The sequence below is a fragment of the Schistocerca piceifrons genome, chromosome 3 (assembly GCF_021461385.2).
Source record: "Schistocerca piceifrons isolate TAMUIC-IGC-003096 chromosome 3, iqSchPice1.1, whole genome shotgun sequence".
NCBI classification, from domain to species: Eukaryota; Metazoa; Arthropoda; class Insecta; order Orthoptera; family Acrididae; genus Schistocerca; species Schistocerca piceifrons.
The window spans coordinates 817248184-817275880 of NC_060140.1; the positions used below are offsets into that span (position 1 = coordinate 817248184).

A 27697-nucleotide genomic window follows, 5' to 3' on the forward strand; every position below is an offset into this window, starting at 1 on the left:
AAATCCACAATGCACCTGCTGACTCTATATCTATCCCCCCACGTTGACAAGTGCTGGTGGATGTCATTATTAAGGGGCCATAAACAGTGCCGTGAGGTAAAATCCGGTCCGAAGCTCGTTTCTGCCGTCCTTTCCCGTCGAGGACACTCGACCGAGGTTTGTCCCGTGCGAAACACGGAACGCAGTCGTGCGGTAGTGCGGCAGCGGCGGCCCGGCAGAGGCCCGCCCCTCGCAGTCATCGGCGCGGAAATCATCGCGGCGGTAATTGATTTCTCGCAGCGGGCGGTGGCAGGGCGCGCTTCCCCCACCGCGGCGCGCTGCCCCGCCCCTCCGCTCCCCCTCCGCCCCTCCAGGGCGGCGCTAGCTGCGCGCCACTGGTCTTTGGCGCCCCTCGCCGCCCGCGCGCCACCGGCAAGCGAAGCGCGCCGTGCTCACTCACGACCGCGCAGTCGCCGCTTCCTCGAGGCCCGTGACTCAGCGCCACCTCCCAGCCGCCGTGCTCGCGCCGCGCACCCACGGACAGAACACAGACACTCTCTGCAGTACCGCGCGGTGGATGGAGGCGGCCCGGGGCGGAGTGAGCAGACTGCGGACGCGGACGCAGACGAGCGCCTAGCCAGTGAACATGCTGATCACGACGAACGCGCTCGCGCCGCCGGCCAACTGCAGCGACCTGAGTAGCCTGTGCTGCCTGCCGAGCCGCGCCGCGCCCTCCTGGGGCAAGATGGACCTGCCAGGGGTGCCACCGCCGCTCACCAGCTCCGCCGCTGTCGCCATGTTGCCCAGCCTGCCTTGCTCGCCCGCAGGTCAGTCGCCCGTCGCACTGTGTTTAGCTGTAGTAACACCGTCCCCCAGCGGAAAGTACCCTTCGGCCGCAAACAAGTGCTTCTACGTGCCACCCTACTGCTGACAACTGCTCGCTCGTCGACGATATAAAACTGTCACTGAAGGCTGATTCACTACAACGCGCCTTTTTCGAAAAAATTACACTCTACCTCGTACGTAAGTTGTTGACATTTCTTCGTTCACTTTGTATATTTTTTGGCAAATCACGTCACCACTGCACAATGCCGTAACAGTTTGCGACCGGCCAGTAATCACGTCAGACTAAAGTCACATTGCGTTCGAGTACTGTTGACAAGGCAACGGATCCCCCTTGCGCCATATGCCGTGAACTGACGACAATACTGGCTGGCAGAAACCTATTACAACAGTGAAAAAAAATGCTCATCTAATAGTGTCATAAGAAATATAAAAATTTTAAAGGATCCTGTCAACCGCGAAGTTCATCCTCACACTCTGTCAGTATTACTACAACGAGAGGAAAAGTGAAGAAAAAAAACACGAGTTATGCGCCAGTTGTGGGCAGCGTACACGTAGCCATCAATTGGTGAGGTAGAGTTGGCCTTAGGGTGACAGCTCTCCGAGAGCTGCAAAGAGTAGGCCTAACATCGTTCAGAAAACCATGGTCCATAAGTAGAGAAGAATCAAAAACGTGTCCGCCCTTGCTTTGCTTGAAGCCAAGTTATGGATTTGCTCACAATTGCGAAAACTAAGGCACGTCACTCAATGAGAATGGCTGTGGGGAAATCTAACTCCATTTCTCAAAGCTGGGAATCCACAATTTTGGAGCTACATAAAAGACCGCCAGTGGGAGCTAGAAATCGGTGCGAAATTTCCTGTCTGACTATACTTCCGTTATTAATACTAATGGAATTTTTTTTCTCAACTGGGAAGTTTATAGTCATCATTTTGTCTTTTACCTGTAATCAGAGTGTTCATATATTTTGCACTGCATTCATTACGAAAAAGGGTTGTAAGTTACATCACTATAGGATTCAAAATTGGAAATTACAATGAAATAACCAGTGCCGAAACAAAAGACAAGTTAGGTCTATATTCGATCTTGAGAACTACAACAATAAGGACAAACTAAAGACAGATTAAATATGAGCACTAGCAGCAGTGGGCATGAGGGCGTGCAAGAAGGGGTAGAACATGGACAGAAAGAAGAATGTAGTAAAAAAACTGAAAAATTAAGAACATTGTGTAACTGGGGGAACAGAATGTTGTGTGAATGATGGGGAAATGAAATGAGGATGAAGTGGAACTCGGATAAGACAGCAGCGTTTGCTTTACTGTTTGACTGAAGGCAAACTTAACATACACGCTAATTTTTTCGACAAATATTGCGAGGACGGTAAAGGATGTGGATGTGCTTCAACTTCTTTTTAAAAGTGGCAGGGCACTGAAATGTGCGCACAGGGCACCGGGCATCAGAAACAGAGCGAGACTTTTCTGTTTTATGGATGGCACGGCTATGATATTAGGTAAGTGAGGTCTTATGATGCGAATGTGATGTGATGCGAGGAAGCTCGGGGCATGCGCCATGAAGAGCCGAAGAAGTAGACGTAGCCTACGTTAGTCACCCAACGTGTCTGGCCGGTACAGTGACTGTTATTTTCCACTTGGTGTTAGTCAATACCACATCTCATTGTGATTAAATATTACGCTTGACATGTCTATCTCTCTGTCAAATATATCTATATTCATAACACGGTCAGGGGTGTAGATGAAGAAAGTAATGAACATTTCACTCGTAAAATCGACAATGATGAAATTAAATCGTGTGGTCGACTACTGTTCTTGTTATTGCCACAGATCAGTTTCAGTAACAGTATGTGTCCTATGCCAGTGATCCCGTATTACTTTTTAGTATCTAATACACCGACTACATCGCTTCTTCTCGGTTGTAAGCTGTTGATAAAAAGTAATCAGGGTCATTCAGTACCAATATGTGTCCTGTTCGTGTGTCTTTGTACACTTTTACGGTATCTGCAGCAAATACTAGATCTATTATTTCTCGTTGGAAGTTGGTGATAACTTCGTAATCATATTTGTGCTTGATTATCTTGGCTATCCCGACTATTATTATATTTAGTTTAGGCCTGCACCACGCATTTCCGACCCAGCACTCTCTCACCCTGGCGCTGTGTGTTTTTTTTTTTTTTTTTTTTTCGCCACTGACTTAATTTCGCTCCAATTCCCAGACGACTGTTGACTGCTTCAGTGTCTGGAGAGGAGCTGATGCTCTGATAAGAATCTTGTACTGATGTCTGTCGTGAATATCGTTATGATAAATCTAACTAGTTTTCTCCGCTTGGTGCTATACACTATCCCTCCAGAGACAGCAATACAGATCCTGGAAGTGGTTTTCCAGTTGTCTGTCCTGACTACATGACCCCAAGGACCAGTTGCCTCTTTTTCATTGATTCTGTATATTCCACCTCCTTTGGGAGGTTTGTATTCTATGCTTTAGATGTATGTTCATTTTTCTAATTCCCAATTTAAATCCACACCTTTATCACTTATAGATACTGTGACATCGACCTCTGGGATGTCCATGTAATTTAGTCTGTATTAAAATTACAGCAGGTATCATGTGGAGAATACCTTAAGAAGTGTCACATGTCTCGCAAAATCCTTTAAGAGTCCACCATGCCCGCTAAAAACGTCATCGCACGCTCTCCGCTAGTTTTGAGGAATCTCGTTGGTACATCCCCTTTCCTGCTCAAAAATACATGTATTAGCGTGTGAAATAAATGTGGTAGTAAACATGCTCGTTCGTAGACTGTTAATCGCTGGGCGTAAAGCTGTCAACTGTGAAGTTCGTCCAACGCTAGGTCCGCATTACTAAGAGCCTATTGTGTGCAGCATACACGTAGTCATATGTTCAGCATTTCTTCACCAAACTCCGTTACCTGTCACATTTCACAGATGGTAAGCATCTTTTACGAAACCGCGAGAAATAACAATTCTGTATGCGTAGAAGTTTGCCTTCGACGTATTCGTCTCGGAGAAATATTGTCTCATTTTATTTTTTTCTGCACAGAGGTGGTCACCAGGTTAGACTTACATCAGCCTAGCAAAGCAATGAATTGTCAATTTGGGAATTTGTGTTTTGTAATTTCCTCATAAATTCTTTTGAAGTATAATGATTCCATTAACATTTCTTCTGTGAACCGACAAGATACAGAAATAAAGGAGTTGCAAACATCACAAATGGGAATACAGTATTTTTCCACAGATTTGTGATTACATAGACTCAGACGTAAATGTCGTACGCTGTTTCTAACGCACTTTTCCGCAAATTCGTGGAAAATTGAATCAGTCTTCGATCTCCCATGCACTTTATTCAACAACAATATCAGAGAATCTGACACTATCTAGTTGTCCGACGTGTAGCTCTACTTCACTGAAGTAGGCCTAACACTGACTGATACTTTGGTATCTCACATCCAGATAACATTATGCTGCCTGTCACATGTAGATGCGATTCTCAGATGTACGGAGTTTCTAACGCCTTCACCTTTTCATGTAATGGCACAAACAGACTACCTTTCTCTTAATCTGTGATTGTACTGATTCACAAAAGAACATTAATCACATTACCTTTGCGATATTCTGTAATCCAAAATCACATAACTTTATCCATCCTTGACGATTGGCATAAAATCATACTGAGATAAGAACCGACGTGAAAATTGCGAATAAAGGTTACAATCCCGTAACGAATGTCTGCAGTCATGCAATGAATAAAAACTAAACTAATCTCTACCTCTCTCAAACACACACATACACACACACACACACACACACACATATATATATATATATATATATATATATATATATATATATATATATATATATACTATCGGAGCTTTTATATAAAAACTGGGCTTTCTGTAGTGACAAAATGAATTAATGTAACGATGAAACCGCAGTAACTTTCAGTTTTCGAATAGTGTAAATGTCTTATGAGATTTTAGTGATATTTTCATGAGATTATTGCTAAATGGAAATATCATGAACGGTTGACAATATCCGTAAGTGGAAACCAGTTATTTTAAACGTTACTCATACTTTTATACTATATATATATATATATATATATATATATATGTGTGTGTGTGTGTGTGTGTGTGTGTGTGTGTGTGTATGTGTGTTATTGCGTTAATGTATTTTGGGCTTGCATAATGACTGGGGAAAATACAACAGAATTTATAAATTATAGGTATTATTTTTATCAGTACTGTAGTTTACGGTAATTTACAGAATTGATTTCTAATAGCTTTTGATGTGAAACTGCAGACATTTCGAATGTCTGCAGATCTCAGGTAGCAACGGAGTAACTAGCTACAAATCTTGTCTCTTTCAGCCAGCTGCCACTTATAAACTTTGTGTAATCGATGAGACATGTAAATGAATTATCTCGTAGGTCTTAATCATCTGAGTGACATCTTATGTGTGTTTCATAACCATCCCATATTATGGCTGTACTAATTTTAAAATTGCACAAAAAATGAATAAAAATGTACTGCCAATTTTTTCTCAAGCCCCAAATTAGAATTTAGGAATAATTACAACAAATACGCGCTTTCTTGACGTTGCAGAACACGAAGAAAAGTTGTTGTTTGTGATTAATATTATGTTCTTATAAACTCCACCGAGAAATTAGACTAGTGAGTAACTGTGCGCATGACGAGAAGTTTCGCCCATACGTGAATTTTGTAGTTCTAAAGAGTTCATATAGTAACAGCCGCTAGTTCAAGCAATAAACTCAGAATTGTAGAGGCAGACATGTATGGGAAAGTAATGTGCATCAACTCACATTTAGGAAATGATGTTCAAAGCACCATTTCCAAAGTATTTTCAATAAAGCACTCTTTGTTATTGCCTCGAGAAATATACAACCAATGAAAGCAAAAAAAAAACTGCAAATACATTGGATTCCCTTTGCGGAACTGGGTAAAGGTTCTACAAAAATACAAAAATGCTCGATTCAGTACTTCCCAGAGCCATTTCAAGAACGCTATCTCCATCAATATTGATCGTGTTGAACAATCGAAGAATTTTAGCAAGTTCTCGTGGGTGCAGATTTACTATCGGAGCTTTTATATAAAAACTGGTCTTTCTGTAGTGACAAAATGAATTAATGTAATGATGAAACCGCAGTAACTTTCAGTTTTCGAGTAGTGTAAATGTCTTATGAGATTTTAGTGATATTTTCATGAGATTATTGCTAAATGGAAATATCATGAACGGTTGACAATATCCGTAAGTGGAAACCAGTTATTTTAAACGCTACTCTTACTTTTATACTACATAAACTGCCTTATGGTTACGTTCAGCTGGCTGTATATTAATTTGATAAATACATGTTTCAACAGTTTGAATATTTCGTTCGCTATTTTATTGGTACTCTAAGGTATTTACTCAATTGAAAAGTTGTAGGAAAGAAATAAATAGTAGAAATAGTACAGAAATAAGAAGTATCAAATTAATAAGTTACCAAAACCTTCAAATCACATTTAAAAAAACCTCTAAAACTAAGCATTACTCTCCCCCGTCAATCTACATGTATCCTGAGAACTACTAGAACATTTAATGACTCTCCGACTACTTAGGCCATCTTTGATTGTTCGGACGCCAAAACGTGGTAACTCGCCATAGGATATTCTTTAAATCACATGTACATGTTGATTGGTTTTCTTTAAGATGTAGACCTATCATGTTTGTTTCAAAACGTCATCTGACCTCTAGCACTCTGTGTAATAAAAAAAAAAAAAGAATTTCTTTCAGGAGTTGTCAGATGCAATGTGATAAATGAATATTATAATTTTGGAAACAGTAGCAACTGACACCAAGAAATCACGCACAAGTACCACCTACGTAAGATACGTGTGCACCTTTTACAAAAGAAGAAAAGCAAACAGAACTGAATTTATGTCATTTTGAGGCGCTGCAGAAACAGTTTGGTACGATAATGCCAACATCATTATACCACAAGCCTCTCTGTCATGTGCTGGTTTCCAGAGATTATACTTTAACATTGCTTATCATTTGATCTAGAAAAGACAGCCTCTCTTTCTAACACTCGATTTTTTTTAGCTAAAACATTCACTTATTACATGACAGTTCCGTGTGCAGGGTACATGCTCAAAATCTACAACGCTTCTACCTGTTGTGCTGTTAAAAATTTTCTTAGTGCTGGAACGTGCCACGACATTCGTCGTCTGGATATCAATTTTAAGGAAGCACTGAAATGCTGAGGACAAAAAATGTCACCACCAATTTAGAAGTTCATACTGATAGACGCTATGTTACTGAAAGGCTGTCAAAGCAATTATTCACAAATACTGTAAATCTTACTCTCACCATTCCGAGGCGATATACGATAGTGGCAACGTAACTGTCGCACTCTTTCTATACTATACAAACACTATACTATACAAATACTGCAAATTTTATGCTCACCATTCCGACGCGATATACGATAGTGAACGTAACTGTCGCACTCTTTCTTCGGAAATTGGATTTTGCGAGAACAGTGTATCTGTTCTTCCAAAGATAACCATTTAAGTTCGGCGACAATCTCTGTCACGCTTTTTGTAAGGAGTATACTGATCTGTTACAGTGTGAGCAGTGGTCTCTGAATTCCTTCGATGTATGCTGTTGCATCTACCTGAGGGGAACTCAAAACTCTGCAGAGGTTCTCTAAAATTCGCCATGCTAGTGTCGTGTATGCGATTTCCATTACAAACCCGCCACACTCTCTCAAAATTCTTCCAACAAATCTGAGTCTTCATTCACCTCCCCTACTACGGATTTCACGTGTACGCCATATTTCACCATTACTGTAAGGTATTATCCTTAATTATTTAAATTATTTTATGGGCCTCAGACGCTCACTATTAAACTTGTATTTATATTAAAAATGTAGGAATTCCTCCAGCTGTATTTAAGGCGTCGATTTTATTTTGGCATCTAGTTTCAACGTTGTAAAAGCCGCACGCAGTTAACGCCAACAAGTGTATGGGCCTGAAGATGACGTTGTTACAACGTTGAAACTAGTTACCAAAATAAAATCGACACCTTAAATACAGCTGGAGGAATTTCTGCATTTTTAATATAGTTTTATACCAGCTGACGTCCCACTGTCCTCTATTTCAGCTATGGATGTACTAAGATTAACCTTGTATTCTGAGAGTATCGTGTTCATTTTCTTGTTATGAGTATTATTTTGTATTTATCCGTACTTAAAAAGCGCTGCCATTCGCTTCACTACAGTATATTTTCTGCAAGTCTTCCTGCATTTCCACACGTTATTTTGCTGTTGATAACTTAGTCGTAGCACAGTTTGATGCTCCTGTTTGTCCTATCTGATCATTTTATGTATTCATCGATCCACTCGGATTTTTGTGAATAGATGTTGTATGGTGCTATTTCGGTTATTACCAAACTATGTGATAGAGTGTCGAAGAGTTTTCTGAAACCAAAGAAGAACTCGTTCGTCTGCACTTGCTGTTTTCAAGATAAAGCCTGTGAATTAAGTAACATCATCTTTCAAACAGAAAAACAGCATGAAGAATGCGAAAATGAGTAGAAATTGCAAAAAACATAAAGAAAAATGGAGCTCGAATACTTCAGCCTTGTGACGAGGCGTTTTGAAGGGAATACATGAACTTGGAATAAGAAGAAACGCATTGTTCAGAAATTAGTGAAGTTGATTTGCAAATTTTGCAGTGTATTCTACAATTATGTGACCTTCTTGTTTACTTTTTTGGCACTTTCATGACAGGTACAAATAGCCTCTACACAATAATCTTACATAAAGCAAAACAGTAGACGATGAGAATGATGTAATAAGCAATTCAGGACGTCACTAGGCACGCTGTTATGCAAGGTGGCGTTCTCTTGACTTTTCCCAGTTAGGAACAAGTGCACACAACCTCATCCTAGCACAAACACAAAAAAGCCTGTCAAGAGTCATAGTGGGACTAAAAGAATAATTGGATCAGTCTGGAACCTACATGCAAATCTAAATATAAATCTAAGTACAAATCAAATATTCCGAGCGCTAACCAATTGAGTTGCAAAGCCAAGACCGTCCTTGGGTCTTTCAACGAATTTCTCCGTAATTTTTCTCAGCTATTCCGCTTTCACGAACTCCCTCAAGAGGTCTTCAAAGCACGGAGCCTGCTTCGATCGTAAAACTTGCCCGCTAGGAGTGCCTCCACCTGTGAGATGGACTTAAGCGAACATCTGCCTTGTTGACCACACAAAGACGGCCCCATCACTGTTCCTTAATGACCGGAAAAGCACTGTTACGCTCTGATTTAAACCGCCTATCCCAATGTTTCGCCCATATACCTGTCTTCCGTGTGCGGCCGTAACCTCTTTAACCTCTGGAGCAGTGAGAAATGCGAGCACAAACGTCAGTGTCACGGGCGCTGCGCAAAAGCGAGGCGCATCTCTAGCTCTGAATAAGTATGGCGCAGAACGAATCTGGCTGCCAAGGTTCTCAGCATCGAGGCACGTAATGCACGCAGAGGTGCCCACGCACCCATGCACGCGCATTCGGCTGTCTGTTGCCTGCTGCGTGACGAATTACGCCTTGTTTTCCAGCGGCCGGAAAATAAATTACCGGTGACATCTGTCACAGTCAACAATTCTCGTTACACAGCCAATTCTTTTCATTGCTCCGAGCAGTAATAACATCGGAATGCACCACAATTTTTGTCGCAAAATGGCAGGAGTTAGTAACGTCACTGGTTTGACATTGTGGAATGTTACGCAAGTGCGCGTATGTAAAATCTTTCTGGTTCCTGAGAATATATCCACTCTTCTCCATTTTGCTGACGGTGCGGCATCTGCCGCTGTTATTCCTATACAAAGATATCGTAAATTTCTCAGAAAAACATTTATTAATAGTATAAAACTACCTTTATGCAATTCTTGCTTCCATTTTGCTATTTTCAGGAGTTCCAGTAGACTAGATTGGTTTTCAGACCATGAGTATCGCACGTTTATCTTACGCAGTGATTGTTTCACCAAGTTAATTTAAGCAAAAGTTTATTTCCTTTTCCCTGTATTTTGAGGTAGGATTTTCGTACATAAACTCGAAAGAAGTGGTAGGAATATACGGTGGAAAACAGATGTTGCGGAAGAAGCGATACGACGAGGAAATAACGTCCACGACGAACGATTATTGTAAATATTTGCACTTCCAATTTTTACTCTCGACATTTAGACATTCGTCAAGAAAAGAGGTCATCTACATCATTATTGGATGTTTCTGACTTGTCACTTGCCTTCACTTCCGTAATACCAGCGTATTTCACAAGTCCATACTTCTTCCAATATACGCCCTGCCGCAATACTACAGTGCCATTCGAAATTCAAAGGGTGTGCCTACAGAAGGCACAGTTTGGAGCGAAATTAGATTTTTCTTCTTTATTTCACTTGATAAGTATTTTAGCAACGATTTTACTTTAATTAACAAGTCAAAAATATTTTTGTTTCTCCATTTTAGAATGGTGACCAACAGCAGCAAAACTTAACCACTCTTTGTGATGTGGGTCCTGAGTTTCTTCCTCTTCATTATGCATTTTTTTTTTATCTTGCCTCTACAATCCAACTTTCGTTTTCAGTCATACTTTTTGGAAATCATATCCCACCGTATTTGTTCTACATGAATTAACGCTTCAGCGTCGTTTCATGTTGCTTCAGTTGCACAGACGGTGATCGATGCAAATGAAAGGCAGTGGGATTCCGTTGATGACGAATCATTAATACTACAACTGTCGAATGGGGACAAAGGTGATGAAGAAAACATATGTTTTACATGACGTTAACATTAGAAGTGCTGTTATGAATGGAAAAAATAGTTAGTGTAACAACAGAGAAGACTTCCATACGGGTACACGGGGTGCGTTTAGCACCTGGTTCGGGAGCTGCGTGATATTGTTGTTGTTGTCGGTTATTAAGTTCAGCACCTGTCTTTTGTTGTCTCTGGGCTGATATAAAATGACATCTGCACGTCCTTCGGAGCAAAAATTCGATTTGTTTCCGTCCCGAATTTGTTACAGTGAATACTTCATAGAGACCACGATAATGTCTGTCTCATGATCACAACGAAGAAAGAGATACTGACATCCAGGGAGTTACTTTTATCTGACTGTAACAGAAATCTATCATATCACAAAAGGGAGCGGACTGCTGTGGCCGAGCGGTTCTAGGCGCTTCAGTCCGGAACTGCGCTGCTGCTTCGGTCGCAGGTTGGAATTCTGCCTCGGGCATGGATGTGCGCATTGTCCTTAGATTAGTTAGGTTTAAGTTGTTCTAAGTTCTAGGGGACTAATGACTTCAGATGTTAAGTCCCATAGTGCTTAGAGCCATTTCAACCATTTTGAACAAAAAGGAGGCGGAACGGCTTGGTTGTTGAATACCTCATATATTACTATCATCTGAATTCAAGTGGACAGTCAGCAGTAAGATACACTCAGGAAAATGCAATTAGATGATTTTAACTTGCCTTACCTTTGATAGAATTCTGTCTCGATTGTAGATACTGCGGTGGCTCATCGCTGTACTTCTAGGCGCTATTCTCATTCCGCGATAAATATACATGATACGATCGATTGTGTAAGCAGTTTACAAGACTGAGAAACAACGATTTGCTATTGCAATTCTAGATCCAAATACACTCGGGGACGTTTCCTAAATTCGTCTCTATTCAGAGTCTTATGCATAACGACTTTTCAAGCTGTATCAATGTTGTTCTGCACGCCATCCTAGAGCAGTTCATGTTCCGTGCGGTCCATCATCTCTAGCAGTCAGCATGGAGTAACGCTCTCACCATGATCAAACACTGATCGAAACTCGTCACATCTTTAAAAATAAATATATTGTGTGCGTTACAAGCTACTTTTTTATTATATAAGAAATTTAATAGCATTTACATCCACTGTTATTTCCAAGAACAATTTTTCAAAAAAATCTTAACGTATTTGTAATCCTAAACTTTCCTTTGCCTTTCCTTTCCATGCCTTCTATGGAGATATTAGTAAATGTAATACAATGCGCATTATTTCGGTTTATTTTCAGTGTAAGTAACGTGAAAATTTTAAATACATAAAAGGAAAATGTTTCCGCATACGGGTCCTACACCACTATCTTCGGTTTGCAATCATGCACTCTTTCCGCTGCGCCACCCAATCCCTGGTGTAACATAAACGGTTCGTGCCTCGCCCGCCCGTGCCAAAAATGCCATTTTTTTCTGAAGGGTTGGCCATCTGGAGCTCTCACTTCTGTCAGTTTCATTTCCGGCAAAGCCCCCCGTATACGTCAAATTTGGACGTAATCCCCTTGTAAGATGACCGCGAAGTCTAACATTTCCACACCACTCAGCTATCATCAGCTACAGCATCACACCGCTTTTCATCTTATATAGGAGAATGTGTCACACAGCAAGCCTTTTCTTATACTCATATCATATCGAAGTACGTAAAGCAGATTATGCCTCTAATGCCCTCCACTTCTGCAATATTTCCCGACCTTATACAGGGTGATTCCGTGATGATATTACAAACTTTCAGGGTTATGGAAAAGGGTAAATGTACCAGTTTGAGTTAAGCGCCAAGGCCCAGGAAAGACCTAGTCTTGCATCTTTCGGCGCGAGCACTGATTTCCCTTTTTTTACTATGGTGATCGTTTCTCCCTACGTAGATCGGCGTCAACAAAATATTTTCGCATTCGGAGGAGAAAGTTGGTGATTGGAATCTCGTAATAAGATTCCCTCGCAACGAAAAACACCTTTGTTTTAATGATGTTCACTCCAAATCCTGTATCATTTCAGTGACATTCTCTCCCCTATTTCTCGATAATACAAAACGTGCTGCCCTTCTTTGAACTGTCTCGACGTACTCCGTCAATTCTATCTGGTAAGGACCCCACACCGTGCAGCAGTACTTCAAAAGAGGACCGACAAGCGTAGTGTACACAGTCTCTTTAGCAGATCTGTTACATTTTCTAAGTGTCCTGCCAATAAAACGCAGTCTTTGGTTAGCCTTCCGCACAACATTTTCTATGTGTGCCTTCCACTTGTTGTTCGTAATTGTAATTCCTTCATATTTAGTTGAATTTACGGTCCTTAGATTTCACTGATTTATCGTGTAACCGAAGTTCAATGAATTTCTTTTAGCGCTCATGTGGACGACCTCACACTTTCCGTTATTCAGGGTCAACTGCCAATTTTCGCATCTTACAGATATATTTTCTAAATCGTTTTGCAATCGTTTCGATATTCTGATGATTCTACTAGTCGATAAACGACAGCGTCATCTGCAAACAACTTAAGACGGCTGCTCAGATTGTCTCCTAAATCGTTTATGTAGATGAGGAACAGCAAATCAACTATAACACTCCCTTGAGGAAAGCCAGAAATCACTTCTGCTTTATTCAGTGACCTTCTCCGTAGGCTACAACAAACTGCAAGATTGTCACAATATCTCTAACCTTCCAGTTGTGGTTGTTGTTGTTGTTGTTGTGGTCTTCAGTTACTACGAACTACGACCTCTCTGACAGAAAATCGCGAATCCATTCCATAAGCACGCAATTTCGCTACAAGTCGCTTGTGTGATACAGTGACAAAAGCCTTCTGGAAATCTATAACTATGGAATCAATTTGAAATCCCTCAGTAACACACAACACTTCTACTGAACAAGTCCCCACAGCTCTTAAGGTATGCATTTTAGGGGGCATGTTTACTAGACATCGTTTTGGTCCACGCTACCAGTTCTGGAAGATACCCTCTATGCTATCTTAGCAAGAGCAGTATTGGTACATGTATCCTACTGTCAGAAGTATCAGTACGATTTTCGCTTTTAATTTTCGACTAGGTTTTCTCTAGACCAGGATGCCTTAGATTGATACATTTACCCTTCTCCGCCATTCCAAAAGCTTCTGATATCGTCACGGAGACACCTTGTAGAAAGAATCCGTAACCTATATCGATAGATTACCATTTCGATTTGAGATCTGTTAGAGATCAGAATTAGTATCAGTGAATGTTGCGCACACATAACACAATGACAGTGTGTACACTACTCACAAGCAGCTGTTGTATTATCACCTTTCCCATTCTATGAATATTTGTCGACTAAATTGATTTCGGAAACAAAGGTCACTTGCTCGGGCTATTGTCACCTACACTTACGCAACCATATTGTTTTAACTGCTGTTACCATGCGATCCAGTCCTCCATATAGTCTTTCTATTGTAAACTGAAACTTTATCAGAATTATTATTATGAAATTGCATTTCTAAGAGTACAGTGTTTGTTACTCATGTACATGTCATATAATTTCAGAATTCCAACGTCTCATCTCTTCTGCATACCTTCCTGACCCGAAATAATTTTTCTTTTAGCAGATATGTACTAAGACTTTGCTACTTTGTTTGAAAAATATTAACTGATATAGTCCATGATACAGACATTCCACGAAGCAAAGACGATCATACATTTCCCGTAGTCTTTCTTACATAACTTCAGACAGATCCTGGTGTAATAGATTCATTAAGTCCAATGTCGATCTTCCTCTTAGTCCAACTGTGACAGTGTTGCCTCATCGATGGAGAAACATAGAGAAAAAAGAAAATCTTCGATAAATTTCCTAGGATGTGTTAACGCTGGTTCCTGTACCCCAAATGTACTTCCAATAAGAGAAACTGGGTTTCTAGCTTGTTACTTTCTCAATTATGGACTGAGAACTTCGGCAAATGACTGCAGAAGAAAGTTGAGAGGTTAACGATCCCACCATCGATGAATTTGTTAAGATGGATCACTATCACAATTGGATAAGGAAGGAACTCGACTGCCGACTCGGCAAGTGAGGGTTTCCTGTGTCTCTCTGAAACTATTTAAAGAAAACCACGAAAATGTGTATCAGGACAGTGTAAGTGAGATTTCATAATAAACCTTCCCGAAGACGATTCCAGAGCCCTAGCAATTGCACCACATCAAAAGGTTGACTACCTGAATGCGGCATCTAGCTCAGCGTCGTGTATAGTGGACTCCCTGTCAATAAAAAAGCATTGTTTCTTTTGGTATTTCTTGTGTTTGTCATTCCATATTTGCTCTTGTCTCATAGTCATAATGGTTAGAGTCAAACTGCAAAAAAGCAACATATTTGTCGAATTCTTGCTTGCTAGTGGGTAGATGTATGAGATGTCGGATCGAGATCTCGTCAAGAAAGAACACGGCAAAGATACGAATTAATACATCGATGCAACTGATACCGAAATTTTTTTTCTAGGTCTCGATTTCTAGACACGAAATTAACTTATTACTACGCTAACCGACAGAAAGAATAGAACTTTTCATTGTTTATTGATGCAACAAAAGGATAAATATCAGCCTGGATGTTGAAAAAGTTTCGACACAAGAAGATATTTATTAACACTGCAAAAACAAAAATAACGAACTGTTTTATATGAAGTTCCTTAACATCCACACAGTCGCCACAAACTGGAGTGTTTCGTATCTCAATACTAGTTTAAACTGTCCCTCTTCATACCATGCTGTCTTTTACTGATTCAATCATGTCGTGACTAAGTGCTGTAGATTTTCGTCATTAAAAAAGCTGTTTCTGGTAATATAGCCCATTACCTCCTGTGCTCTGCATTCTCAGTCTTAAACAACATCTCTATTTCCGGACGCTGAAAGCGTTAACAACACCTGCTCAGTAAGCTACAACCAACTGTGATGATTGTCACAATAACTCTAACCTTCCACCTGTGTTTATTGCTGTTGTGCTCTTCAGTTCAAAGAATGGTTTGATACAGCTCTCCATGCTACTCTATCCTGTGCAAGAGTCTTCATTTCCGACTAACTACTGCAACTTGCATTCTTCTGAATCTGCTACCAGCCGATCCGTCCTTGTAGTCAAGTTGAGCCACATAGTCCTCTTCTCCCCAATTCTGTTCACTATCTTCTCGTTGGTTACGTGATCTACACATCTAATCCTCCTGTCTAAACTCTTTATCGTCTGTGTTTCATGATTAAAGCAGAAGAAATGAATTAAAATATGTGCTGCGGCCGGGATTCGAACCCGGATCTTCTTAATTGATAAGCAGAAATGCTAACCATCAAGAAGACAGGGTTCGAGTCCTGGCCGCAGCACAAATTTTAATTCATTTCTTCCGCTTTAGTCATTATCGTAGATAAAGAAGAGACTTAAATGTCTGAGGGAAAAGTATAAGGTCCATGATTCACTTTCAAACATGACTACACTCCACAAAGAAACTTTCAGAGAGGATTTCCTGTCACTTAAATATATATTCGATGTTAACAAATTTCTCTTCTTCAGAAACGCTTTCCTTGCCATTGCCAGTCCACATTTTATATCCTCTCTACTTCGACTGTCATAAAATATTTTTCTGCCAAATAGCGAAACTCGTCTACTACTTTAAATGTGTAATTTCCTAATCTAATCCCGTCAGCATCACCTGATCTAATTTGACTACATTCCATTATCCTAGTTTTGCCTTTGTTTATGTTCATCTCATATCCTCCTTTCAGGATACTGTCCATTTCGTTCAATTGCTCTTCCAAGTTCTTTGTTGTCTCTGACAGAATTACAGTGTCATCGGCGAATCTCAAAGTTTTTATTTCTTCTTCCTGGATTTTAATTCCTTCTCCAAATTTCTATTTTGTTTCTTTTACTGCTTGCTCAATAAACAGACTGAGTAACATCAGGGATAGGCGCCAACCATGTCTCACTCCCTTCTCAACCACTGCTTCCCTTTCGTGCCCCTCGACTCGTACAACTGCCATCTAGTTTCTGTACAAATTATAAATAGCCTTCCGCTCCCTGTGTTTTACCCTTGCCACCTTCAGAATTTCAGAGTATTCAGAGTCGACATTGTCAAAGGCTTTCTCTAAGTCTAGAAGTGCTACAAACATAGGTTTACCTTTCCTTAACCGATCTTCTAAGATAAGTCGTAGGGTCAGTAGTGCCTCGCGTGTTCCTACATTTCTGCGGAATCCAAACTGATCTTCCAGAGGTCGGCTTCTACCATTTTTTCCACCTATAATTATCGAATCACCGTTTTAACTGGTAACCGCTAGCTAGAAATACTATTTAAAAACTGCACTGCCACGACTCCACATATCGCCAATACAGCTGCACGGTCATAGGCGAAATGTTAGTTTAATTTTTCAGCTATATCTAACAAACCCTACATTTATTGCTAGTTTTAATTTTAGCTTCTTATTAACCATTTCTTCGTCTTAAGTACACACATAACATCAAAACGTCATCCCGATAAACATCGCACGCATTTACGCAATCAGTGGGGTTTCTGTAAGGTCGTTTTTTCCTAGTGTGTTTTTAGACGACTATTATAGGGCTGTGTAATAATATTATATTAGGCATCTGAATAACATTCCGAACGTTTATATGTTTGTATGTACTTATTGTTATTACTGGAACTGTGTTATTTCTCAGCAAATGTGTATCTGTGTCCTGAAGACGTAATCACGTATGAGGAATCCTCTACAGTTGTATTTATATAACGTCTCTGTAAACAAATACTCGTTTTTCCTAAACATCGGGTGTGATTTTCAATTTTACTGACATTGCTGTGAATAAAGGTTCGTTTGGAAAGTTTCAAATTTCCTGTGATATTTCTTGCAGTAACTAGAGTTAAAGACGCCGATCATGACTGTAATGCTAGCAACAATGCTGAAGTTTCTTAATATAGCTGGTGATTTGTTTTTAGCACATAGTTTTTAGTTTTCGAACTGCAATGTGCAAATAACAGTTGGCAACAAATTATTAAGCGAAATTTCCTTCGGCTTGCATACACGGCGCTATGAATATTTAACTTGATATATTCAGAAACACACTACTGATAGAAAAATATATGTTCTCCGTTTAGCAAATGATTTTGTATTACATACATCAATTTGTAGCACACTGTTCTCCTGACTTATGTCAGTTATGGTATGCTAACGATGTCGAGTGACTTTCAAATCAAATAACAGAATTGGCTGCGATTGGCGCTGGAAGATGGAAAGGTAATTAAAAGTGCCACTGGGAAATTGAGAATGTATTCACGACAGAAAATATTGCAGGGCTGATCAATCAACTATTTCGTCTGTTCGTGATAAATACGGATATCGTGTTTCCGTGATTGTTGCATTCGAAACGAGTAATGGGAAAACTAGTATTGAAACAACGTTTGTGTGCTCTTCGCCTCTATAGTGCATATAAAACTGCGGTTAACGGAAAAGGCATGTGTGTCATTCATGAAACAGTAGGGATGTACGACTATAAGAGTTGGGCATGCATTAAATGAAGAGCACTGGGATCAGTGACGCAGTACTGTGTGTGATATCGGACCATAGTGCCAGACAATGATAGGCTTCCTGTCGCTTAATCTCAGATCAACTGGACAGTAAAGTGCTACAAGTGCTTTACGGTTGAGGGCAATCCACATTTCTTAACGCAGAAGTGACAGCTAATTGAGAAATATGCCGGAGCATGCTACTTGGATCTACTGAAACTATGCCACTGGACTTCCACTAACGGAGAATCATTTACGATATTACGGGTGGCAGTTAAAGCGACTATCGTGGTAGGACTCCTGGAAAAAATGTAATCTGTAGCGCGAACTGTGACAAACATTTCTTAAACAGTGTGTAGCCGGATTTTTGTATGGAGAGACCTTGTATAATATGAAATTAGCGTTCAGCCTACACCACAGAAGTATGATACGACCACAAGTGTTTGAGATGTATTCTGTCTGATAAAAAATATACAGACACTTATTAGTTGACAGTAATTGTGAAGTGTGTCCATCCTTCGCGTTTATGCCGGCTTGAACTCTGTTGGGGGCACTTCAATGAGGTATCTGAATGTCTACAGAGGAATGGCAGCCCAGTCTTCCTCAAGAGCAAAAACCACAAAATGTGATGATGGACACTGGAGTCTGGAAGGAAGTCGACGTTTAACTGATCTCGAAGGTGTACTACTGGGCTCATGTTGGGACTCTGGGCAGGCCAATCCATTTCAGGAATGGTACTGACCACAAACCCAATCTTCTTCAAGAGCCGAAACCAGAAAATGTTGTGATGATGAACGCTGGATTCTGGAACGAAGTCGACGTTTAACTCATCCCAAAGGTGTACTACTCGGCTCATGTCGGGACTCTGGGCAGGCCAATCCATTTCAGGAATGGTACTGACCATAACCCGTTACTTCACAAGTGCTGCTTTATGACAGGGTGCACAGTCATGCTGATTCAAACAGCCATCGTCTCCGAACAGCTCTTCCACTGTATAGAGTACACAGGTGTAAAATGTATTCAAATCCTTCCACATTCAGCGTTTTCTTAAACACTATAACGGGACCACACCCTAACCACGAAAACACCCCCATGCCGTAAGACCACTTCCTCCGTACTTCGCTGTTAGCACTACACATGATGGCACTAAGTTCCACGGGTATTCGCCAAACCCAAATCCTGTCATTGGAGTGACACAGTGTACAGAGTGACTCATCAATCCATATCATCCGTTTCCAGTCATCCACTGTCCAGTGGCGTTGCTCTTCAAACCATCTCAGGTCTCGCTTAGCATGTGCGACTTATGAGGAACTGCTCGAGCGCTGTACCCATTTTTTTAAAACTCCCTATGAACAGTAATTGTACTTGCTAGACTGCTAGTTGCACTTTGGAATGAACTGTACTGACTTATAACCACTCTGCGCAATTCTCGCTGATCGCTGACGGTCAGCACATGAGGTCTACCTAGTCTTGTTCTAGCTGTGGTTGTCCCTTCACCTTTCCACTTCCCAAAAACATCACCAGCAGCAGACTTGGGTAGCTGTAGAAGGGTTTAAATGTTTCTGATTGACTTGTTACTCAGGTGACATCCAGTAACTACCACCCAATCGAAGTCACTGAGATCTCCTGACCAATCCATTCTGCTGTTGCTGCTTGTTTACTGACAGTACAATACTCTCCTCCTTCATTTATACTGACGGGTCATATCTTGAAATTTCGTAGTCATTTCCGCTTTACATAAAGGTGTCCTGCTACTTCTGATAAGAAAGCGTATGTATAACCTTGCAGGTAACGTTGATATTCTCTGAGGGTGTTCGCAAAGCCAAAGTTGGGTACAGCGAGATCACTCCGTCATAAAAAAGTGTTGTGAAACGCAGGACGACCTGCAAGTGAACAGCGATTTCTACACTTATTGTAATTGGCGTTTATATACAAAAACAGAAAAATATAGTTAGATTACACGATCGGCGATCAGTCAATGAATTCAGACATAATTGACAAATATCTTGGAATATCTATCCCGAGCGGTCTCAGGTAAAACGACCACATAAATCTTACCTTGGGAAAGTCAGAAGTCTGACTATAATTTATCGAAGGATTCTTTGGCATCCTACCTTTAACCTGGGAATTAAAGTCCTTATAAAACATTTTTTCGGATGATTCTCGCGTACTGTTCGTTAGTTTGAGACCCTTAACAACTGCGTCATTGGAGAAGATTGACAAGATCCAAAGAAGAGCTGCACGATTTGTCATCGGTCTGCTTAAGGAATGATCAACAAATTAAAGAAGCATCACGTTGAGACTTACTAAGTTACGAGCGTCTACGTTTCAAAACGTGGCGAGAAACACACTGCTTCGTCCAATATGCACATCCTCTTCTGATCACAGTAATGAAATTAGAGGCACTGACAGTAGTCATAGACGAGTACAGTCAGAGATTGGAATAGGAGCGACAGGAAATAATACTGAGATGCAGGGTGACCACACGAAACCTCCCTGACTTCCAGATGAAGATAAAAAGCTATGAGGTAGTATGAGAAATATATTTAAGGTTTGTTCAGTGACGGATGTTTAGCTCTCGCGATCCTCGGCGAACTGACTTTGCTGGACTCCTTTGGAAGGTCTCTCTGGCCTCCTCTGCAGTTTCATAATATGCCCGTTTTCTGCCAGTACCTGATTGTTCGTTTACACTTTCAGTGGCTAGGAACTTGTTATACCAAACCTTAATCGGCTTAATGTTTGGTCACTATATCTTAAATTCACGTTGGAAGTTTCTTTAGATATGACTGGGTTGTTTCCGCATACCACACAATGCGTTGGTTGCTCTCTTGAGGTGTCGTCAGTTCAGGTTATTATTTAGCTCCTGAAACAGTACAAAAGGAATTCTTTTCAAAAAATGCGCATAAAAATTTTTGAGTTGCCTTACATGATGCTGCAAACTTCAAGTCTCTATCTCTTATAGTTTTTCTTTAATTGCATTTGTAAATCAGAGAAATTTCGTATGTACACCTGGTACCATGAACCCTTCACCACACACCTACCCAAGCTTGGTGAGAAAAAATACAAATATAGAAGGAAATATAGATGTTTCTCGCCGTAAGCAGTCGTCATTTCGAGGAAACCGCAATGAGTGCGAAACCATCCTGTTATCCACCATCCTCACTTTTTACTGAGATGTCTATAGTCTGTTGCCATCCTCCACATTAATTACCACTCGTTTCCTTTGTTCAGACTTATTCCCAAAACCACTCAGTTTCTTAGTTTCGAAACGGTGATACACCGTGCGTACTTTACGCCAGGCTGGCTTATGTGCGGTGGAACATCTATTCTGAGCGCTACTTATTCAAATTCTGCGCTACGGCAGGTCGTTTGTGCAGACTGTTATCCTTACAGAAGAGCGAGGCAGCAGACGTAGCGGCATTCGAAGCACAGCTATGTCGCGAAAGTCTTTGCTGTCAGGTGCTGCAGGTTCTCATTACGGCGAAACGCGAGTTATAAAGACGAGAGAGAACGGAAGGCGCAATGGCCTCACATAAAGTTGACAGGTACTTGCAGAAGTTATGTCCATCTGCAGCCCTGCGAGACTGGCACCGAGCTAATCTCTCCGCCTGTGCTTAACACCGGTAGCTGCCGCCGCACGTTTACTGCAATTCACGAGACGCCACCGCCCGACAGCCGCCAGAAGTCGGCGCCAGCACATCTTTATGCGGCGGGTCCGCAGCCGCTGTTGAGACCTGCGGCCGCTGATAAAACCTCGCACGCCTCCGTCGGCGCGGTGGGATGTGCAGCAAGGTGTATACGTAACTAGGCACGCGGCGCTACTTGTCAGCGCTGTATTTTCGCACCAGTCTTCGTGCTGATACCGTCTTCTGTAGTTAAGCAGCCGCATACCTCCACTCGAGCGCTTCTCTCTGCCAATAACTCGAGGTAGCCATCAAGTTTTATTTAGCACACTGAGGAAATGAAGATGCAGCCAGGAAAAATGATGACAAAGTTAGTTCTTCTCTACATATTAACCTTTCAATGCCACACATTTTCCCAATGAGGGAGGACTTGGCGGAAACTTTGGTTGTAGAAGGCCGCATTTCGAGTGTTTCGGAAACAGAAGACTGGACCAAGGTGAAAACGGACAGATGGTGACAAGACAGAAGACGATGGAGAGGCCTATGTTCCCGACAGACCCGGTTAGAGTCTGGAAACTGTCCAAGATGATGATGATGATGAGGAAACGCTCCTCCATGAAAATCTCCTGATCATCATTCTGATAATGCCTGACACAGAATGGTTCCTCCTCCGAGAAAGCAGAAAAAAGTAACTGGTTACCATGTCAGCAAAATACGGGGCATGCGGCAAAATTTGATAGCACAAGGAAGCAACATGTGTGACCTCGTCGAGTTCAAAATAGCGTGCAATAAGCTGAAAACAGATCTGTGACTCATTTTCATTGTTTCTCCTACGGCTTTGATTGTAATACACCGGTCTTCAAGTACCTGTACCTCCATTTCTCTTGTGAGTCTCGTTTCTTAACTGAGATACGGTCCGCCATTCCGTTCTTCCTTGAGTTATAAACACACTGTAGGCTTACAATGAAGGCTTTGACGACCGGATGGTACTGTTGTTGATAATTCTTCCGGGTTATATGGCCGTGGTCCATGGAAGTTTTGCTAAGGAGTGAAGCTAAGTGTCCCAGACTTTATGGTTTACCTAAAGTTCACAAAATAAATCTCCCTCTGAGACCCATTGTTAGTGCGATTGATTCCCTTACTTATCAAATATCTAGGTGTCTAGCTACTCTTCTACAGCCACACATTGGTAAGACTGATTCTTATGTGAGGGATTCACGTCATTTTATTGAGAAAATTGAAGGTCTAACCTTGGCTCCTGAAGACATTTTGGTCAGTTTTGATATTGTATCTCTGTTTACTATGATACCGGTCAATGAAGTTATGGTTTATATAAGGGAAGTTTTCTCCGAAGATTTGACCGCTCTGTTTAGACACTGTCTCACATCTAGTCAGTTTCAGTGGGAAGAGCAGTTTTATGAGCAAGTGGATGGTGTTGCCATGGGTAACCCGTTGAGCCCTGCGATTTCCAATTTTTACATGGAGAAATTTGAACAATTAGCGTTGAATAGGAATAGAAGTATTCCTTGGACCACGGCCATATAACCCGGAAGAATTATCAACAACACTGTAGGCTACCGTAAATAAGCGCGGACTACAGTAGTTTTCCTAGTAGCTTTGATCAGCTAAGAGCGTAACCGCATTACCAGTATGTTACTTGTGTTGCATACCTACTGGGGATTACCTCATTTCGGTCGCTGTCTTACTAGATTCCTCTAGAAACTAACTTTGGATATATAAAAGGACGTGTAACTTATGGAACATTTTTGTTCTGCATGGATGTCCTCCTAACTATTATTTAAAAATAAATCACATTCACCTCTACTTGCATGAACCGTTGGCTACGAAAACAACATTTTAGCACAAACAACGAAAGACAGACCAACGTAGAGAATTGGCGGAAAGCACAGGCGGATGCTTTCTGTAACAAGGGTACTGGAAAGTTTGAACAACCCAATGACAAATGTCTAAGTCGTAGCGGCGACTATTTAGAGAGGTGGCAGTAAGGTGTGGCTAACTGTTGCGAATAAGAATTTTTTATTTTCTCTTTGGTTTTCATTTCGCGACCGATCGGAGCTTACTTTCCGAACAAACCTCGATCATTGATTACATAAAAGCGCAGAAGTTTCGCAAGCAGCTGTTGTTTCCTTTTTTTTGCTTTTTTTGCTTATAAAATGCAGTTTGTATTTTGTATGAATATAAAATAGATAGTGGACTAACACTGAACGATGTGCGGTTCGAATTATGTGCAAAACAAACAAAACACAGTTCCTCTCCCTCATGTTCATTCATGTTTCTCTCCCTATCAATACTATCAGTAATATTACTATTTACTGTGTCACTTACGTTCAGCACCAAAACTATCGAACAGTAGTTTTGATAGAATGCAACTTTAGTTCTTCTTTATTCAGTCTTCTTTCACCACAGACGAAGAGCTTGCGCCACCCAGCCGCTGTTATATGTCACGGTCTATTTTTGCCGTATTCTTCCATCAACTCTTGCAGCGTTTTTCACCTAAAAACGCAGAAAATAAATTGCAGCACGGTCCTCCACTGTATGAATTTTGTTTTTGCTTCTCTAGAGGGTGGTGCGGTACTGTGACGTGGAGATTTAAATATGTACCTAGACTGCAGACATTACCTTCTAACAAAGCAAACACGCAATAACGTAACTTTATTTTTTCAGGTCATAATTACAAATTTATGACTACCACTCGTATACTGTCTGACAAAAGCGATACCACAGTGATGGTATTACTGATATCAGTCTGAGACTATTTTTGGATGTTGAACTCTGTCCACACTGTGGCAAACTGCATGAGAATCGATCATTTCAGAGGCGTTGTGCAGCCAAGTTGCCCTCCACTGTAATTCTAGAGTTCCAGCGCAACATAATGGGAAACTACATGAATGTTCTGAGCAGTGGAAGAAACGAAAGCCGACTTTTGTGGACTCAGGAGGCGGCTATTTTGCAAGCTGCTACCAGTCAATGAACATATTTCGGTGCTGTCACTGTTGTTGTGATCTGAAGCCTGAAGGCTGGTTTGATGGACCTTGTCCTCATCAGTCTACTCTGTGTAAGTTTCCTCATCTCATCATAACTATAGCCATGCACATCCATCAACCTTCTTACTGTGGACCAGTCTACAATTTTTACCTACAAGACTCCTCTCGCCTCCCCGTTGACAAAATAACCATTCCTCGATGCCCAGGAATGTGTCCTAGCAGCCGATCCCTTCCTTCAGTGAAATTATGCCATAAATTTCCTATCTAACCGATTTTATACAGTTTCTCTTCATTATTTTTCCGATCTGCGCAAGCACAGTATTCTTCTGTAGCATGACATTTCAATAACTTCTATTCTCTTCTTGCCTGTACTGATTATAGTCCACGTTTCACTGCCGTATGAGGATACGCTACAGACAAATACTTCCAATAAAGACTTCCTTAAAGTTTAATTTGAATTAGACATTACTTTTTTCAGCGTTAATCTCATAACCTTTTTTCGACGGTACTATTCTTTCTTGTCAACTGAACTTCACAGTCCATTCTTTATCCGACAGAATTAAAATGTCAGAGCAAACCTTAAAGCTTTTATTTCTCCTCTCTGAACTTCAATACCCTTTCCAAATTTGTCCTTAGTTTCCTTTACTACTAGCTCACTGTAAAGATAGTATAACACAGAGGGAAGGCTACAATCTTGTCTCACCTACTTTTTAATTACTGCCTCCTTCGATTCTCACAACTACAGTCTGGTTTCTGTAGAAGTTGTAGATAACTTATCGCTCCCTATACAGCGTGTCCGAGAAGGAATTGTCAATATTCAGGGATATGACAGGAACAACTACACCAAGCAAAAATTGTAGTAAACATGGGCTCTAAAATGCATGCCTGAAGAGCTACGATTCTATGAAACAAATTTCTGCTACTACAAGCTCTTTGCTTTCCATATCTTGGGAGGAGATGGTATGGACCAAAACAAGAAAAAATTGTCATATAAACATGGGCTATAAAGAGCAGATCTTAACAGCTATGATCAATTATTCAGCAGCAGAGACATGTTCCACAATATCAAAGATGAAAAAGTGCGCTTATAGCTCCGCACTTTAGAGCCGATGTTTACTGGGGCATTTTTCCCTACTTTAGCCCATGCTGCCACCTCTCAAAATATGGAAAGGAAAGTACTTGTGGTAGATGGGACTGTTTCACAGTATCGGACATGAAAAAGTGCACATTGTTCTATATCCTGTTTCCTAGACTTTTTGCTTCGAATCCCTGAATATTGTCCATCCCTCCTAGAACAACCAGTATTTTATGCTTCCTTCCTTAAGAATTTCAAAGAGAGTAATCCAGCCTACATTGTCTAAAGCTTTCTCTAAATCTACAACTGCTACAAATGTGAGTTTGCTTTTCTTTAGTCTGTCTTCTGTGATAAGCCATAATGCCTACATCACTAGGGAATCTTCGTAGATCTCCCCTTAGTTCGACTTCTGCTTTTCTTTCCATTGTTCTGCAAATAACTCATGTTAGCTTTTTGCAACCATAACGTATCAAAACGATGGTAGGTAATATTCACACCTGACAACCCCTGCCTTCTTCGCAATTGGCACCTTTCGTGTGTGAACCAATTTGCACCATACATGCCCTGCCTCATGCACAACGTATTACGTTAGAGCCCAGAAATTATTTGTAGTTACTTTTTCGTCAACTGACATACAACAGAGTGATTTTTATTAATCCTGGCACAGCATAGGAGCACAGTTCAAAGTTTATGAGCGGTCGCACATTAATGCATGGCGATAAATACGAGAAGCCGCCTTTTTTATTTTTCCTTCTTTTATCTCTTGATAAAATTACTGCAATACGAAAGGGCTGCCCTTCGATTCCATGTTTCCTGTTGGGGATACCCCAGTTCTTAAAGTAACTTCGTTGTCTGCTGGTGCAATGCGCAGTTTAAAAGCGGGCTAATACGCTGTTGTTTTGTTTCTGCCTAGAAGGGCAAGTCCTCCCATAACCGAGTAGATGCATGTCTCAGAGATCGGAGGAGGGTGAGGTATGTCGCCCCCATAGGACTTTCGCCTGTAGAACACTGAAGCCGGTGTCGCAGCCCAAACGCATCTTTCATAGTGATCATTGCGTAGTGTTTTAAAGCGGGATCACCCAAGTTATCTGAAGCGAGGCATGCAGGAGAAGGAAATTGGTGCAGGTGAAGAAAAACAACAGTAATAGCGTGCAGAAGTAAATCATTTCTGCTATGTCCAGCCCTGATGAACATAGCTCCCTCTTTCCTTTGGCCGATAAGGCAACTTATTTCGTAATTTGATCTACAGTTCAATAGTGTCCTGTCACTCGGTCTCGCTCCATTCTTACCTATGTTCCTTTCACTTCTTCCTCTTTTTTGTTGTATCCTCGTTCAGATTAAAAATATTTCGTCTTTGGGTAGTATCTTCAACCATCGACTGAACGCAAGCGTACTAAATGGTCGATCTTTGTTCTTGACACCTGTCATTTGGTTAACATTCAGGATTCCAACTATAATGGTATCTTACATTGCCACGATTTTAGAAAACTTAAGCATTACATCCTGTCCGCATAGTCCAAACGTTCCCTCGACACTTTGTAAGTTTGCTTTACTACTTTATTTTCGTTTGATTTGTTTTTCAACACGTACTGGCTTGGTGGGTAACTTTGCTGTTGCTTAGCTTTGGGTGACTTTGCGCATTTGCAACTGCGGGTGAAACCAGACATAGCTGCCTGCGAGAATACAACATGAATTTGACCGTGTCTTATAATCTTTCTTAAAAAACGTGCAAATTGATTAAATCCTGAACCTTACTATTAATCTCTTTAATTAAACATAGTGGTCCCTGTGCGTGAAT

At 41.0% G+C, this 27697-nt stretch overlaps 1 protein-coding gene across 1 annotated transcript in view; it reads left to right on the forward strand.

Moving 5' to 3' along the window:
• Positions 1-440: 440 nt before the first annotated feature.
• The window catches only part of LOC124789083 (paired box protein Pax-3-B-like), a 299586-nt gene continuing 272329 nt past the window's right edge, over positions 441-27697 (forward strand). The window contains exon 1 of the mRNA XM_047256374.1: positions 441-806. Coding sequence (XP_047112330.1) covers positions 626-806 — 181 coding nt within the window. The 5' untranslated portion in view covers positions 441-625. The remainder of the gene's footprint in view (positions 807-27697) is intronic.